The sequence below is a fragment of the Hyposmocoma kahamanoa genome, unplaced genomic scaffold (genome assembly GCF_003589595.1).
Source record: "Hyposmocoma kahamanoa isolate Upper Pololo Valley unplaced genomic scaffold, ASM358959v1 168, whole genome shotgun sequence".
Classification (NCBI taxonomy): Eukaryota; Metazoa; Arthropoda; class Insecta; order Lepidoptera; family Cosmopterigidae; genus Hyposmocoma; species Hyposmocoma kahamanoa.
Window position 1 is genome coordinate 2,674,739 of NW_020653608.1, and position 15,540 is coordinate 2,690,278.

General features: G+C 35.3%; 2 protein-coding genes across 2 annotated transcripts; one reads left to right on the forward strand and one right to left on the reverse strand.

Moving 5' to 3' along the window:
- The first annotated feature begins 4,586 nt into the window (after positions 1-4,586).
- LOC113225600 lies at positions 4,587-7,251 on the forward strand. The gene is made up of 2 exons (XM_026457936.1): positions 4,587-4,762; positions 6,433-7,251. Exons 1-2 carry the CDS (start codon positions 4,587-4,589, stop codon positions 6,839-6,841), a joined length of 585 nt encoding a protein of 194 aa, XP_026313721.1. The 3' UTR covers positions 6,842-7,251.
- A 1,709-nt stretch (positions 7,252-8,960) lies between these two features.
- LOC113225586 (brachyurin-like) lies at positions 8,961-13,846 on the reverse strand. Its single transcript, XM_026457919.1, has 5 exons — positions 13,585-13,846; positions 12,922-13,195; positions 10,266-10,358; positions 9,717-9,916; positions 8,961-9,158 (listed from the first exon to the last, which is right to left on the reverse strand). Exons 1-5 carry the CDS (start codon positions 13,834-13,836, stop codon positions 9,054-9,056), a joined length of 924 nt encoding a protein of 307 aa, XP_026313704.1. The 5' UTR covers positions 13,837-13,846; the 3' UTR covers positions 8,961-9,053.
- Between the last annotated feature and the right edge of the window lie 1,694 nt (positions 13,847-15,540).

Here is a 15,540-nt window from a genome sequence, read left to right on the forward strand (position 1 = left end):
TTGCCAGTTCACAGTCGATATCGCATAATGCTGTTGAAATATAATTTATTCGACGAATATTATGTTGTACTAGGTCCAGGTAGTTAACGAATAATTAAAATTCATTTGTAAAATGTTATGTTCAATTTGACGTCTTAATTATTTTATTTGCATAAATGAACTGTGATATCGTACGGTAGTTCGTTATTTAACGCTTCCTTTAGATTTAATTAATTTGAAGTATGTTTTTTTAGATATTGTGTAACGTTTTAGGTAGCTTGCTATTGCTACACTAAAAAAAAAATATTTTTATAAACCCATTGCATGGCGTCATTTGCGAATATTATCTCTATAAAAATAAAATCGATCAGTTTGTTCTCATTGCTAATTGATACGTGTTTGAAAAAAAAAACATGCGTGATGTATTAATGATTTTTTTCTTGACACTTAGTACGTCGTGTATAATGGCGCCAACTCTATTGCACATTAAATTTAAATGTGTATAATCCCTAATTTTAAATTAATTGTTACCCTTACGTCAAGTTGGTAGCTTTTATTCCCTCTACATGGAGTTTATATCCGTCACGTTTTTATTCATTTTCTACAAGTCGGGTAATATAAGTACAGTGGGAAAGAACATTTAAATGCTGTTGAAGTTATTTTAATTTTATTACCTTATCTAATAAATGTCTCTCTGAAATTATACTTTTGTAGGTTATACCAAAATAATTATTTAAACATTACGAAAAAGTTATTTATTTATGAGGGCAATCCGATTGAGCTAATTACAACTGCCATGTACATTAAAAATTATTTGAACCGTTGCATGAGATGAAAAACACTATAACACACAGCTTTTTATGTTTTGCCTGCTCTTTACCAAACTTGATGCAAAGGGAATATAAAAGTAAACACCACGACTATCGCAGGACAAAAGTTATTTAAGACTCGACGTAATGTGACTCGAACAATTCTTTTTCATACCTCCATTTTTAGATCGTGAAACTTGTGCAGACGCCATTATCATTAATGATTAATTATAATAATTTATTTTTTGACGTTATATATTTTTAATCATCTTTAATCGTTTCAGCTGTAATTTGAGGTGTGTAAATAAAAAAGAATTAAAACGGAATTGTCTCTCGAGGTATGTAAATGTAAAATTTAGCCATTTAAGTGATCCCTAGCTTCGGAGGCTTGTAAATATTTTTTTTTATCAATAAATTGTAGTTTTGTAGTTGACGAAATGATTATGTCGCCAATATTTTTTGTCGAAAATGAACCTTTTCGTATTGAACTTATAATTTTACTGTGTACCTTATGTTACGTGAAAAGTTACCTCAAAACGATGATAATTGTAATTTTTTGTTTCATGATTTGAATTTGTACATGAATTTGCCACTGCCAAGTTTTTGGTACAACATATATCCAAACAACATTGCAAACAATACATATAAGGTTTTTTTTGTGAGTTGTCAATACTGTCGGGTTAGAAACAGTTTATAGTAAACTTTATGGAACTGTCGCCAGTACATTTTTACATAGTTGGTTACGATGTAGGCAATTCGGTTGATCAGATATCTTCTATGTAAATTGATTTGACAGATAATAATGCCATGTCATCGTTACCTAGTAGATATCTGTAAGTTCCTGTGTACGTAAAAGGTGTGCACCTCACGCACCTACTCTTTCTTAATTCAAGTTTTATAATTTTGAATACACTTATATGTAAAGGCACATCACGATTGTGCACGTAATAAAAGTTACTGTACTCCACCATACAGATATTTTTCATTTATTTTGAATGTAACTTTTTGTACACGTAGGTACCTCAAAGAGGCTTTCATGAGATATATATTTCACTAAAAAAACTGGTGTACGTAAGGTATTTGTAATGAACAACAAGATCCTGAAAAAAAAACATTGAAAATTGCGAAAAACATTTTGAAATTTTTCAACTTGACTATAGCGTAATGTTTCATTAATTGAGGTACTCATGAAAATAGGGAAAAAAGCATTCTACCCATTACTGATCACTACATACCTAGCTAAGTAGATTTAACTTTAAATAAGTTTTACTCTAGTCTCAACGTTTTGTAGTCATAATTTGTTATAACTAAAAATTAAATGTAATCAACAATTAAATTGCATATTGTAAAGTTGTTGTGTCGAATTTAACTATTGGTTCGCAAAAAAGCTTAAAAATATCGCACATTTTGAATATTATGTAGCAAAACACTTTAATTGTTGTGAGAATTAATATTCTACGGAAAATTGTAATGTTTAATGTGTGGATGTGTACGTTGAGGGGCTTCGAATAGTTCGAATCTCTTAGAAGATGCAGAATTTAAATCCATGACACACGTCTAGACTTAATTAGTGAACTACCTTCTTGACTGTACCTTTTAACTTATTGGAAAGAGCTAAGTCTCTAAAAAAGAAACAAAATTATAATGGAGTATTCGCGTCGTTAAAAGAGAGTAATTATGAGTTGATAACGTGGGTACAGCTCGATATGAAATGGCTTGGTATCGAGTCGCATCACCGATATGAATGTTATTCCGTAACGAAGCTCACAAAATATAACTTAAACGTGATGAATGGAGGCAACCATTTATTCTTTGTAGTTCACCAAGTAAGTCTTCATGTGTAACAGAGTGAAAGTGCGACTGTTTATTTGTGCGTATATTGTACCTAGTTACTCTAAGAATAGTGGCATTGCACTTCGTGTTATGTTGCTCTAGCGTGATGTGAGAGTGGCCGGCGGCCTGTTTTATGGAATAAAGGAGCTTGAAATTGTATTTTGTTTTATTCTGCTAATAATATCTGCACTGGCAATCCTAATGGCGCATTTACACAGGATCGCACCGCATGCTGCCTTCGGCAGACTACTTCGCCTTGTCGAAAGCAACGCAGTCGACTCGCCGTCCACATACAGTCCATACAATAAGTAATACAAGTAATATTACTAACGTGATATCACGCGATAGCGTAATGTGATATCACGCATCACTTTGGAAAATTAAGCATTACTCATAACATCACCCATCTCCCGACACGCACAGTACCGAATATATAAAATTTTATTTAATAATTATTGATCTACAAAATAATATAAAGGTTACAATATTGCTTATTATAAGGCTGCAATATTGCTAAAGTAATATTACTATAAAGAGTGATTTTAGTCTATGGTGCGTAATGTAATGTGTGATGGTAATATTACGGATTGATGTTTATGATGGCACATTTCGTTTTTAGTTTGTGTAATGCGAGTGATGTTGTATTAAACGTAATGCAATGTGACGGTAATAGCGCCTAATAGAATATTACAGTAGAACGACGTTTGTGATGGATGTGACTCATATTATTTAATAATTTACCAGATGCTGTAAAAGAATTAAATTGCAGATAATTACTACTGCTACTACAATATTTTTATTTTTTCCTGAGGATTTTTTACTTGGTCATTTAGAATGTAAAATTTAACTAGTGTAGTATGCCAGAAGGTTCTTAATTTTTCGTAACTTTTGTTTTACCCTGTCACATAATATGTAAGTAGCTATTGTTTATAAAACAAATGTCGTAACTTTTCACAACGATCACATTGTTTAAACTCAACTGAAGTTTTTTTACCAAGAAACTAGGGATAATTGTATTTGTCCGAAATAAAGTGTTATTATTTTTAAATCCCAAATAGTTTATTTAGCACCGAAATTAGGCAAAAAAGTAATTCAGAAAAAGCGCAAATCAAATGAAATCAGCCAATTTACTTATGCCTATACCTATACCTTCATTCACAGTTCAAAATTTTGATTAAAATAACGAAAATGTGACTTTAGCGGCAAAAATCTAACTTTTCAGTAACGAAACGTATTTTCGAGTCAAGGGTCAAGTAACACTGGAGTTATGATATTTTAATGCCAAGGTAATGCAGGCCAGTCACACACAGTCGGAATTCCGTTTCAATATTCCATAGTGGAATTCCGTGTCTGAATGTCGAAGGTAGCAAAACCATACAAATCACGGACTTAAGTTATCACACACATACAGTAATATTCCGCTCTAATTTTATTCCGATTCGAAATTCCGTATGGTTGCTTGTGTATTTGGGACTCCTCACAACCGAAAAAAAAAGCAAAAAACCATTCCGAATGCAAGATTCCACAGATTTTGCAGAGTCGTAACACACAGTCGTAAATTTCGTACGTAGGTATTTTCGCTGCGAGAACATCTGGACTCAATACATCACGTCCCTCAACTGAATCTTGTTATTCCGAACGGAAATAAACGTATGTATGTGTGTGATACGTCTACGGAATCTCGAATCGATATTCCGTGTCGGAATTTCGAAGGCGACAAATCCATATAAATCACGGACTTATCACAAACATAGAGTAGTATTCCGCTCGAATTTTTTTCTGAATCGATATTCCGTGTGGGGAAAAAAGCCGTTTCGAATGCGAGTTTTCCATAGATTTTGTAGAGTCCGCAACACACAGTCGTAAATTCCGTACGGAATGCACTCGGTTCAGTAAGCGTCGCGAAACCTAAGCGTGAGGGTGTGTGTATATTTATGCTCCAGCGAGCGTACGTTGATTTATGCGATGTCTGATATCGAACATTTGATTATAGCCGTAGAAGGTTACCCATGCTTATGGGATACTAACCATAAAGATTATCACAACAGAGACTTGAAGGAACTGGCGTGGCAAGCCATCGCTAAAGTTATGTATAGCGACTGGGAAAGTTTCGAAGGTATAAAAAAAACTAGTAGGTACATGTAAGTTGATCTTTTTTTTTATCAAACACAGAACAAGCAGTTTTTTTTTTTATAATACCGAGTGACGGAACGAACAAGTACGCCTGCTGGTAAGCGACACGCCTGTCCATAACAATTGCAGTACCACTAAGAGCTTTAAATCCCAAAGATCTGAGCGGCATTGCCAATGCGCCCGTCACCTGAGACCTGAGTTGACAAGTCCGGTGCGCATTTAATTTCACCAGCACCTTTACCCTTCTAAACCGGAACGCAGTAATGCTCACATTACTGCTTGGCGGCAGGAATAGGTAAAATGGCATTACTTCCCTGGACGAACTTATTCACAAGGAGTTCTACTGCAGCTCTATTTTTAATTATTACCTATGATTACCGACATATTATTATGATTATTCGTTCGTGATATTCGTCTAATACTTGTCCAGCTGGTGAAAGGAAGTATTCCGCAAAATTGTCCCTAATTTGTCGTCCAAGATTGTTTGACCTGGGTGGTGTATTGAATGGCAGTTCATAAAAGTAATGCGACGTATCTTCAAAATTATAACCATCTCTTCTTATAAAATTATCTATCTTATAATTATATATTTTGGTAACCCATACAATGAAATCGGAAGTTATAGTCATAGCAGTATGAAAAATTCGCCATTTGTTTGAAAGTATTCCAAATGAGCTCTCCATCGACTTCTAGCCTTCTAGCCAACGAACATCTGTAGTTAAAAATCCGTTTTTTTTTTTATTTGGGGTATTTTTAGGGAACGGTCCATTACAACTATCATGGTCTTAGGAAATGATTACCTATAGGGAAGGGGCTTCATCGCCCACAAACACGTATGGCATTGAAGGGCCGATGGTACCTGGAAATGCTCGATCGTCGGGTAAATTCAAGCGGTCCTCGGTTATTTTTATTAGCAAAGTCCAGTTTCTAAAGACATTGTTGTCGCTGTCTCTACCGTATGATCCCACGTCGATCGCGGTAAAACAATAGTCAGCGTCGACAATGGCCATTAATATTGAGTGGTATTTTTTATAATTATAATATGTGGAATCAAACGTATATGTTTTCCACCACACGCACCAACGCAATTCGGGAATTTGGTACGTGTGTAAAAATTGTCAGCAATCTCCATCCAACGTTGTTCCGGATAGTTTCACATGTTTCTCGAACTGTTTTAAATATAGTTGAACTACCAATATTAAAGTAAATAAAAAAATAAATCTTCAAAATTATTACCCGTACCAAGGAATCTGAAACAATAATATAATAATATCCATTACATTATTTATCACTATATTATTATTATTATTTGTTCGTTACAGGCAACAGACTTAAGAAAAAGTGGACCTATATCCGAGATTATTATAGGAAAGACCTGCAGAGAGTTAATAACACACCATCAGGATCCGGAGCAAGGCCTGAAAAAAAGCCATACACATATGCACCATTCCTAGATTTTTTGAAACCTACCTTTAAAAGAAAGAAGTAAGTTTTATTTTCCTCGAAAAACGGCATCCGAAACTTCAAATAATGTATTTTTATTTAGTAGATAGGTATTATTAGGTCCAATTAAAAATGGGAACGAGTTCTTATAAAAACTCGGCTTGACAATCCTTAGAGACAATCTGTGTGACAATGTCAAAGAAATAATATTAAATAAGTACAATATTATTTTCAGATCAGAAGTCACCTATATGACGACCAAAGATGACGACTCAAAGTCAAAAAATGAACTAGATAATACGGAACCAGGTTTATCAAATCAAAGTCTAGACATGGAATCTTCACCGCAGCATAGTGATAATGGTGTTTTAGAAGCTCCAGTCCCCACTTCCAGTCGATCAAGTACCACCAGGAATGTGAGTGAAAGAAGAAAAGACATACCAGAAAAAATCCTTAATATTATAGAATGGCGTGCATCACAGCCACCGTCCGCAGAAAACGACGATGTAAAATTTTTGTTAAGCTTCCGTGGAGATATGAAAAGAATGAGTCCAAGCCAGAAATTAGATTTCAAGATTGAAATGCTCCAATTAGTCAAACGAATAAATCATCGTGAATCTCCATTGTCTCACCACAGTACTTAATGGTTGATAATGCCGTCACATACATCATTAGCCCTTCGCCTTCCCGCAATAGTTCTGTGCAAGTCCCACGTCATCTCTGATGCCTCTTGCCACTGGTTTTGCTCCAACGTAGAGAAGTTTTGTACAATCATCACAAAATTATGTGAATATTGTAAAGCAAAAACAACCATGGACAATCACAACTATGTTCTCGACGCTAAGGCCCATTCTCAAGTAGTGTATGTTGAAGACAATTCACAACATTACCTAATCAAAACATGTATTCCTTATAAAATATAACTAAGTAATTCTTAAGTACTATTTAATTAGATTGAAGGTAATTGTTTAGTAAAGTAAGAACTCTGTAATAACCGTATTTTAAATGTAATTGATTAATATATCTTACCTTAATGTTACTGCAAGTCGTTCTACCACGCTGATGGCTAATCTCATATGTGTATCCTTTCTTAGAAGCTTTTCTCTTATTTTATATTTAAATAATTTTTCGGGAGTGGTTCGTAATTTGATACGAGTCAAGCAATCAGTTCCCGTCGAGGCTTAGATAATGCTTTTTTCAAACGTGAGGAAATAATAATAGACTAAAGAGAGGAAGTTGTATAATAGAAAAAGTAAAAAAAAAGTAGTTTATGTGACTGTTACATAATGAAAGGCATTAAAATACGAGCGAGGGTTTTAATGCCTAATTATGTACAGTTACATACACTGTTTTATCTACACACATATTATAATTACTCTTTGTGATATATTCAGGAACCGCATGTTACAACTGGCGAAATGACGGCAGATAAAACTTTTCTTACGCATAATTATCTAATTTGTGCATGTCACACAACCGTAGTTTTTATTTAATTCATAGACAAATTAGAGTAGACCCATAGATTTAGTATATTATGAGTAGGCCCCAATTATCATATCGTTGAATATCAAGTAACGTGAGAAATTGTCAAAATTGTTTACTACTGACATTTCATTTCGAATAAAACTTCATCTCGACTGATATTAGAATTGCCCTTCGAATCAAATTGTTTTGTTTTTCAGAGATGTTCGAAATTTGAATGTAATAATAACATCGAATTCGATGTTATTATGAAGCAATAATTTTTTAATTTATTTCTGGCCATGGAAACAAAGTCCTTCAGCCGAAAACATAAAAATAAGTTTTTCTGTAAATATGGCCGCCACAAAGAGGATAGGCAATTTGAGGCGGCGTGCTTGGATTGACTCGAGATTCCTTAGAACGGGCCGATACGGGTATTTTAGTTCGAGATTCGCATAATTTCGCGTTTTAATCCTCGATTAAGGCACAATAGCACTATCCTATTCCACTTTAAACTAGATTTCACAAAATAATTATAAGTCAAAATAAAAACGACACTTTTCCCTCCAAAAGGTCCAGAGCGAATCCTGAAGCAATAATAACATTTTCACAGATAAGAAATTTGTTCTGACAAAACAGTTTACCTTTGTGCTGGTCGTAAATTTCGGTTTTTGAACACATTATGGAAAGTTTATGATATGTATGTAGATCTTAGAGGATGAAAAAAAATTCCATAGTCTAAGGTGTAGATAAAAATTATTAATATCAAAAGTAATATTTGACATGTTAGGACAATTTTGCTGACAGAAGATGGTATAGGTGCATTATTAATAGCAGTCTACTGAACTTCTGACGATGTGGTTTATGAAATTCAACAGTGCATGAAAATTTCTTAAGTGTTCAGGTATCTTACTTTTAACAAAACTCTTTTAATGGCAACTTTTCAGGAGAGAGATTTAAAGGTTCTAAGGATTCCTAAGGATTCTGCCGACGCAATTAGGCGATCATTTCTTATGCTTATTATTTAAGAGTTACAAAAAAATCACGTATAAATAATTTATTTCATCTAGTTCCTTATATCTTCATGACTTACATGTGATAAAAGCAGTTTTGACGTATTCTTGTGCGTTTATTATACTAAAGAAACTAAATGCAAAGTAATCCATTCAACGGATCCATGGATTCGTCCAATATTCTGAGTAAAAATAGTTTTAAGAATGTAAAGATGGAAATACAGGACAAACCTAGCTGTAACTGTACCGAAGTTAGGTATGAAATCAAAACCATTCAGCGAAATTAAAAAATAATTTAGGATATATTTACAATCAAAATCTCTTATAAAAATCAAGCTTTTAATGAACAGCACTTCGTCGCTTCTATTTAAATACAATCGTATCACATATGTTGTTGAATGAAGCTGTGGAAGCTGGTCACTCTGGCGAAAGCTGACGGAGATCCCAACTGGCAGCCAGCGGCGTTCACGAACGAGGATATGCCGACCTTCATAATTACAAGTGGTTACTCAATACACCATTTAGAATTTACAAATAGTTACCTACTTATCAAACAAATATGTAAGACATTATGTTTGTACCAAAACGATTCAAAAAAAATGGACGAGGTTCTCCATTAATTCTGGTTCTCCATAAATAAGGTTCTGTATATCTTTTGTATGTTAGCTGATTACTCGGACGTTCGTGAAGCAATATCGATGGTTCTTTTTTGTTGAAAAGAGGATGCCTCAGTAGTGGTACCATTCAAATTCGAAGGAAATATTCCACTTATAAAGATGGGAAATTAGGGGATGAATCCGGTTTATTAGATTTCACTCACTTTCCGTCAATCGATTTCAATGAAAATTGGCAAATAGATGTAATTCCACAAACATTTGAATTCGGTTTTTTAAATAAAAAATGTCATAATTATTAATGTGACATTAAATTTGACATGTAGGTACACAGCAAAATTTAAATATTTTCTAGAGGCGCCACTAACTGAATTATTTATGAAATTACTCTGAGAAACATAGCAGTATCAATTGCGGTATTTTTCTCTCACCAAAACGCGCTGTCCGAACTGGGTTACAACGAGGGGGCCGCCGGAGTCTCCTCCACAAATTCCAACGCCGCCAGCGCCACTGGTGCAAAGTGTGCTCTGTTGCACGAACGTAGGTCCAAAGACAGACATGCACTGCTGCACGGTGATGATTTGTAGATTCACATGAAAGATCTCTGCACTCATGGTAATACCGGTTTGCTCTGGAACACACAATAATACTTTAGTTGAAATCGTGGTAACGTGGGTACTTAATACCTTGGTATATCACCTGCAGAGGAAAGGTGTTCATAGATAAAACTACGGACCGTCAACTTTCACAATTCCTATTCAATGGTTTCCAAAATACCATATACTGCGTTTTAAAAAGTTTTGGCAACAGGACATCCCTGCCGTACTCTTTATTCCTTAGGAAGACAGTATTATTGCATTGTTTCAGCTTTGTGTCATCCTTTTGTCAATCGGCATTTCATGAATTCTTGGTTCCGACACTCGGCTCGATCGTGTGCAGCATATTTCTATCACGATGACACGGCTATGTTGTGTACTCACGATCGCTGGTTCTCCCATAACCTGCGGCCATTGCCCACTGTCCGGCGAACGTGTCGTGCAAGTCGCTCGGTAGCGCCACGGGCTGGATGGATTCTACAAAAGATAAAAACCACTGACATGCAACAAATACTTTCAATCTATATTTATGATTCTAGAAATTTATAATCCCCACAACATATATTTTCTATATACATATATGATACGAGCTGGTGCCCATGACTTTGTCTGCGTAGAATAAGTGCTTCTAGTAGCCTAATGTACATAACTAATAGGTACTAATTTTCATTACAAAATGCATAAACATGAATTTTCAGATCCCTTGTATTTATTGAGATTTTTTCTGAAATTACTCCACTAGTTTTGTTATTGTTATGAATGCAAAGATCGAACACACAGAATTTTTTTTAGTCGACCCGGTGGGACTTGAACCCACGTCCATGCTGCACCGTAGCATTGCTCTAACCATATGAGCCAGGGGTCCAGTTACCGAGTCGTAATTCTCCTATCGAAGTAGAAATTCTCCTATATGTTTTTGTTATAGATCTTTGTACTTTCAGCATTCGTCGCCGCTAGTGACACCCAGTGAGAGATTTTTGAATAACCTTCTCAAATTTTTATGTGTGTTCCATTGACCTACCAACAAATAGGTCAATGGTGTGTCCGATCTTGTATTTCAGATCCCTTAGGCACTTGAGAAATGATTGGGTCTCCATACAAACTTTCATACCCTATCACCACCTTTAAGATTTATTTTTAGACATAAATGGAGTGACTTCTTTGGGTTCTCCGGTAAAAATGGGTGTTCCGCAAGGCTCAATACTTGGACCTTTCTTATTTCTGATTTATATTAATGATCTGCCATTCTTTGTTAAGGACCATTGCGAAATAGTATTGTTTGCTGACGACACATCCTTGATTTTTAAAACAGACAGACGTGACTAAACTAGGACCATATTAATAATACCCTCTCCAAGGTAGTTTAATGCTAACAATTTATTGCTTAATGCCAAGAAGACAAAATGTGTTAAATTTGTATTACCTAACGTAAAATCGACTAGTCCAAGCATAGAAATAAACGGAGAAAAGTTAGACCTTGTTAATAAAGCAGTCTTCTTGAGAGTGACCTTAGATATTCCACATATATATTCCCTGGCCAGCAGATTAAGCTCCGCTGCATACCCAGTCCGCAGAATACGCGAGCTTCGAGGTTAGTACTGCTAGACGAGTTTACTTTTGTTACTTCCATAGTATAATGTCCTACAGGATTCTCATGTGGGGTAAAGCGGCAGATATTCAAACCATATTTGTATTACAAAAACGGGCGATTCGTTCTGTGTACCGTTTAGGTTCTGATATTTTGGCAGAGAAAAGTTTAGGGAGACTGGTGTCATGATTGTGGCATCACAGTACATTTACTCAAATATGTTATATGCCCGTAAAATATACATAATTTCAATAAGAAGGAAGATATCCATAATATTAACCTTAGAGCTAAGTCCAAACTCATGGTACCATAATTTCGTTCAACCAAGGTAAACGACTCTTTTATGGGGAAGTGTATACGTTTTTACAATAAGGTTCCGGAGCAATTATATTAAGATTATCATTTCCTAAGTTTAAAAACAACATTAAAAATATTTTGATCGAAAAGTCATATTACGAAATTGAAGACTACGTGTTCGATAACGATGTATGGAAAGACGACATGGCTCCAGAATCCACACAAATTTGATTCAAAGTGTATTCCATAGCATTTAAGTTTATTTAAAAAGAGCAATCCCTAGAGTTTCTTGCTCGTTCTTCTCAGGAAGGTCAGCGTAGTGAAAGAGCAGTAGCTTAGATGTTTTCAAGTGTAAATTTACTTTACCTATGGAATAAATGATTCTTTAACTTTGAGTTTGACTTTGACTTTTTGTGACAATAAGTAGCCTAAGTCCTTCTCCTAGGTCCCATCTACCTCTACACCAAAAATCACCAAAATTGGTCCAGCGGTTTAGGCGTGCACAAGTAACAGACTACTTTCGCATTTATAATATTCGTTTGGATGAACGGTGGTACCTTGTCAATATACCTATTGTTATATATCATACATTAACCAGATAATTGAATAAATCGCAAAACACGTGTGGAAAATCAGTTTGTTATCCACTCGTAATAATCGGTATTGCACTATCAACCTTTAACATCTTATTTGGACATTTTGTACTGTTACAGCTACTGCACACACTACACATTCACAATTCATAGTCTTGGCCACTGGCAGAGGTTAACAGTGTTGTCTTTTGGTAAAGCGGATAGTAATAATAAATAACTAAAATTATTACAAATTTTTTATAAAAAAAACCGATCTCAAAAGTTTGCTTATCGGCTTTTTTATTGGAACTATCTATTTGCCAAGTTTTAATGAAATCGGTCAACGGAAACTGCACGAACCCGGATTCACCCCCTATTTTGCCACCCTTAGGGATGGAATATTTCCTTCAAATTTAAATGGGAGGTACCCTCTCAATATTGCGGTACCCTCTTTGCAACAAAAAAAAGAATCATCGAAATCGGTTCACAAATGTCGGGGTAATTGCGTAAATACACGCAAAAAAATATAATCGAATTGTGAACCTCCTCCTTTTTTTGAAGTCGGTAAAAAAATAAAACTTACGCGACAATAAAACGTTTGTTGGTAAATAGATCATGGCAACGTCGTTTGCGAGAGTAGCAGGGGTCCATTGCGGGTGCATGATCACATTTTGGGTGTGGACGCGAGTGCCGCCGAAGAAGATGAATTGGGAGCCAAGGACAACTTCATACTGTCTAGCTTGGTTCCTGCCGTCGAACCAACAATGCGCTGCGGTCACCAACCGGTTGGCGGAGAGCAGAGAGGAACCACACACGGACTGACCAGCGACGTTCACGAAGGAAATTATTAGGCCAGCCTAGAACAGGTTTAAGAACGACGGTTACGGTTAAAATTGATAAATACGAGCTGTGGCCATGGGCCCTGAACAGTGTTAGAAACGTCGTTGTTTTTTTGTTTGAAAAAAAACAAACACTTAAAATAAAAAAAAAATATATAGTTTCATTTCCTGCTGCTTATGGAATTTTAGAGTCAGTCCACGTTGCAAGAGGAGGGATCTTGAAATAAAATTCATCCTAAATTACCGATCTGCACTATCACAATACCTTTCTATAAATCTACAGCGAGAACATTTGCAGTTTAAAGACATTTAACTAAGTTACATAGTGACATGAATAAAGTTTAACGAAATATAGGCAAAACCGTCTCAACGCAATTGTAATGGTGATCCCTCTCGGAGAGTCTTACCAAGAACGGGTATGAATTAGAGGCAGCAGCAGCTCCTCCAACGATCCTGTTGCCGGTGGACTCAACAGGTTCTCCTCTGATTGCATTCTCCAACAACTTCTCTATCGCGGCTTCTTCATTAACTTTGATCCGAGCCGCGAGATCAAATCCCACGGCATCGTGGTAGTATAGCTGTGGCTCAACTTTCGAGGCTGCAGGACTAGCCACGCAGCTCGCTATCAGGGCCAAACCGACCAGCAAAATCGCACGCATTTTCGATGAAACTACTAAACATTTAGACAAAGTCAACTTCCTTTTATATATGTGTTTATCGTAATCATTGAATCAGTTCTTTTAAGCAGATAAAAGTAATTATAGAAATATCTAAATTTTAATTTTGTTAATTATATTGTAACCAACTGGATTAAGTAATGATTAGAGCGATATAAATAAAAACTGCAATGCGTCATTAGTCAAACGACGATACGATTCAAAACTTAACTTTAGAAATACGCCTTCTTATTTTGCGAATAAAGCCTTCGGGGAGTAATGGAATTTGTCTCGATTCAAGTGAAAGATGTATGATTAGCTGTGACCGGAATTGACGGAATTAATTTACCTAAAGTTTGAATGTTTTCTTAATATGGACATACACACTTTGCATCAAAAAAATATACGCATTAATATACATCAACGCGTATTTTTTTACTGTTTATATTCCAAACGTTCCAAAATACAGGTTATCTCATGATTATTGTTAAACGGCTAAAGTACTGCAATATTAATGACTGAGACAATGATTTGTAGCAAATACTTAACAGGAAATAATAGTTTGTCGGCAATATACTCAAATTTAAAAAAATAATATACATTACATTACGCATTACATGTATATACGTAATGCGTATTATTTATTTAAATTTGAGTATACACACATACACTTAATCAGTTCCGAGAAGCCCCGGGATTTGGAAAAGGGAAGGTCCACATTATTCTTTAGTTTAGCTAAATTAATTCCCTCGATTCAGATTATTCGGAAGAAACAGAAAATAATAGGTAGCATTAAATTTATAAGATCTTCACATGTTGATAAGATAAGGTGCTGATTGCCATTGGGCCGTATTGGGTCTAAAGCAATAAATCAATCTATGAAATTGAACTATAAGGGCACGACTTGACCTCTAAATAATTTGGTGGTAAAAAGCGTTGGTGCTGTCCGGGGGGTGCTACCGCATTTGAAAAATAAAACCTCAAATATCTAAATATAAACTACAGTACATACATATAATTTTTTTCTTGTGGTAAGTGGGCGTTGAAATTGTTTATCTTGTCCTAAGTGGTCGGTGAGCCAAGACGTGTGGGTTTAGGCCATAGTTCATTACGCTGGCCCAATACGGGTTGGGGACGTCTTAAGTTTTCCGGGAGTTATGGACCTTCTTCGACGCGCAGGTTTCATCACGACGTTTCGCTTCACCGAAAAGGTCATGATAAATTTCAAATTAAATTTCGCTCATAAATTCCCAGAAACTCAGAGCTGCGGGCTCTGATTCGAACCCACGGCCCCGGTTTGAGAGGCGGTAGGTCAAACTTTTAGGTTAAACTAACTAAATATTTATATTACATATATTTTATATATATCATGTGTAATTACGTTGTTCATGTGTAATATTAATATTTATAAAATTTGGCATCTAAACGGATGCAAACTCCAAAGTGCTGGTTGACAGACTCGGAGACTACACTTGACAAAGAAGAATGAAATAAAATAAGTTTTATTAAGGTTTAAAAGTTTAAGTATTAAATTTATTAAATTCGTACCTTGCGCGCGGCTACAACGCAAGTTTCTTGCGCATGTATGTCTATTACCACCCCTCAACAAAAAATTCAATTTTCAATTCAAATTAACACTTAAACTTAATTTAAAATTGAATTTTCAAAAAATACGTAAGTATTTTAAAACAGTCGAAGTCGTTAAAA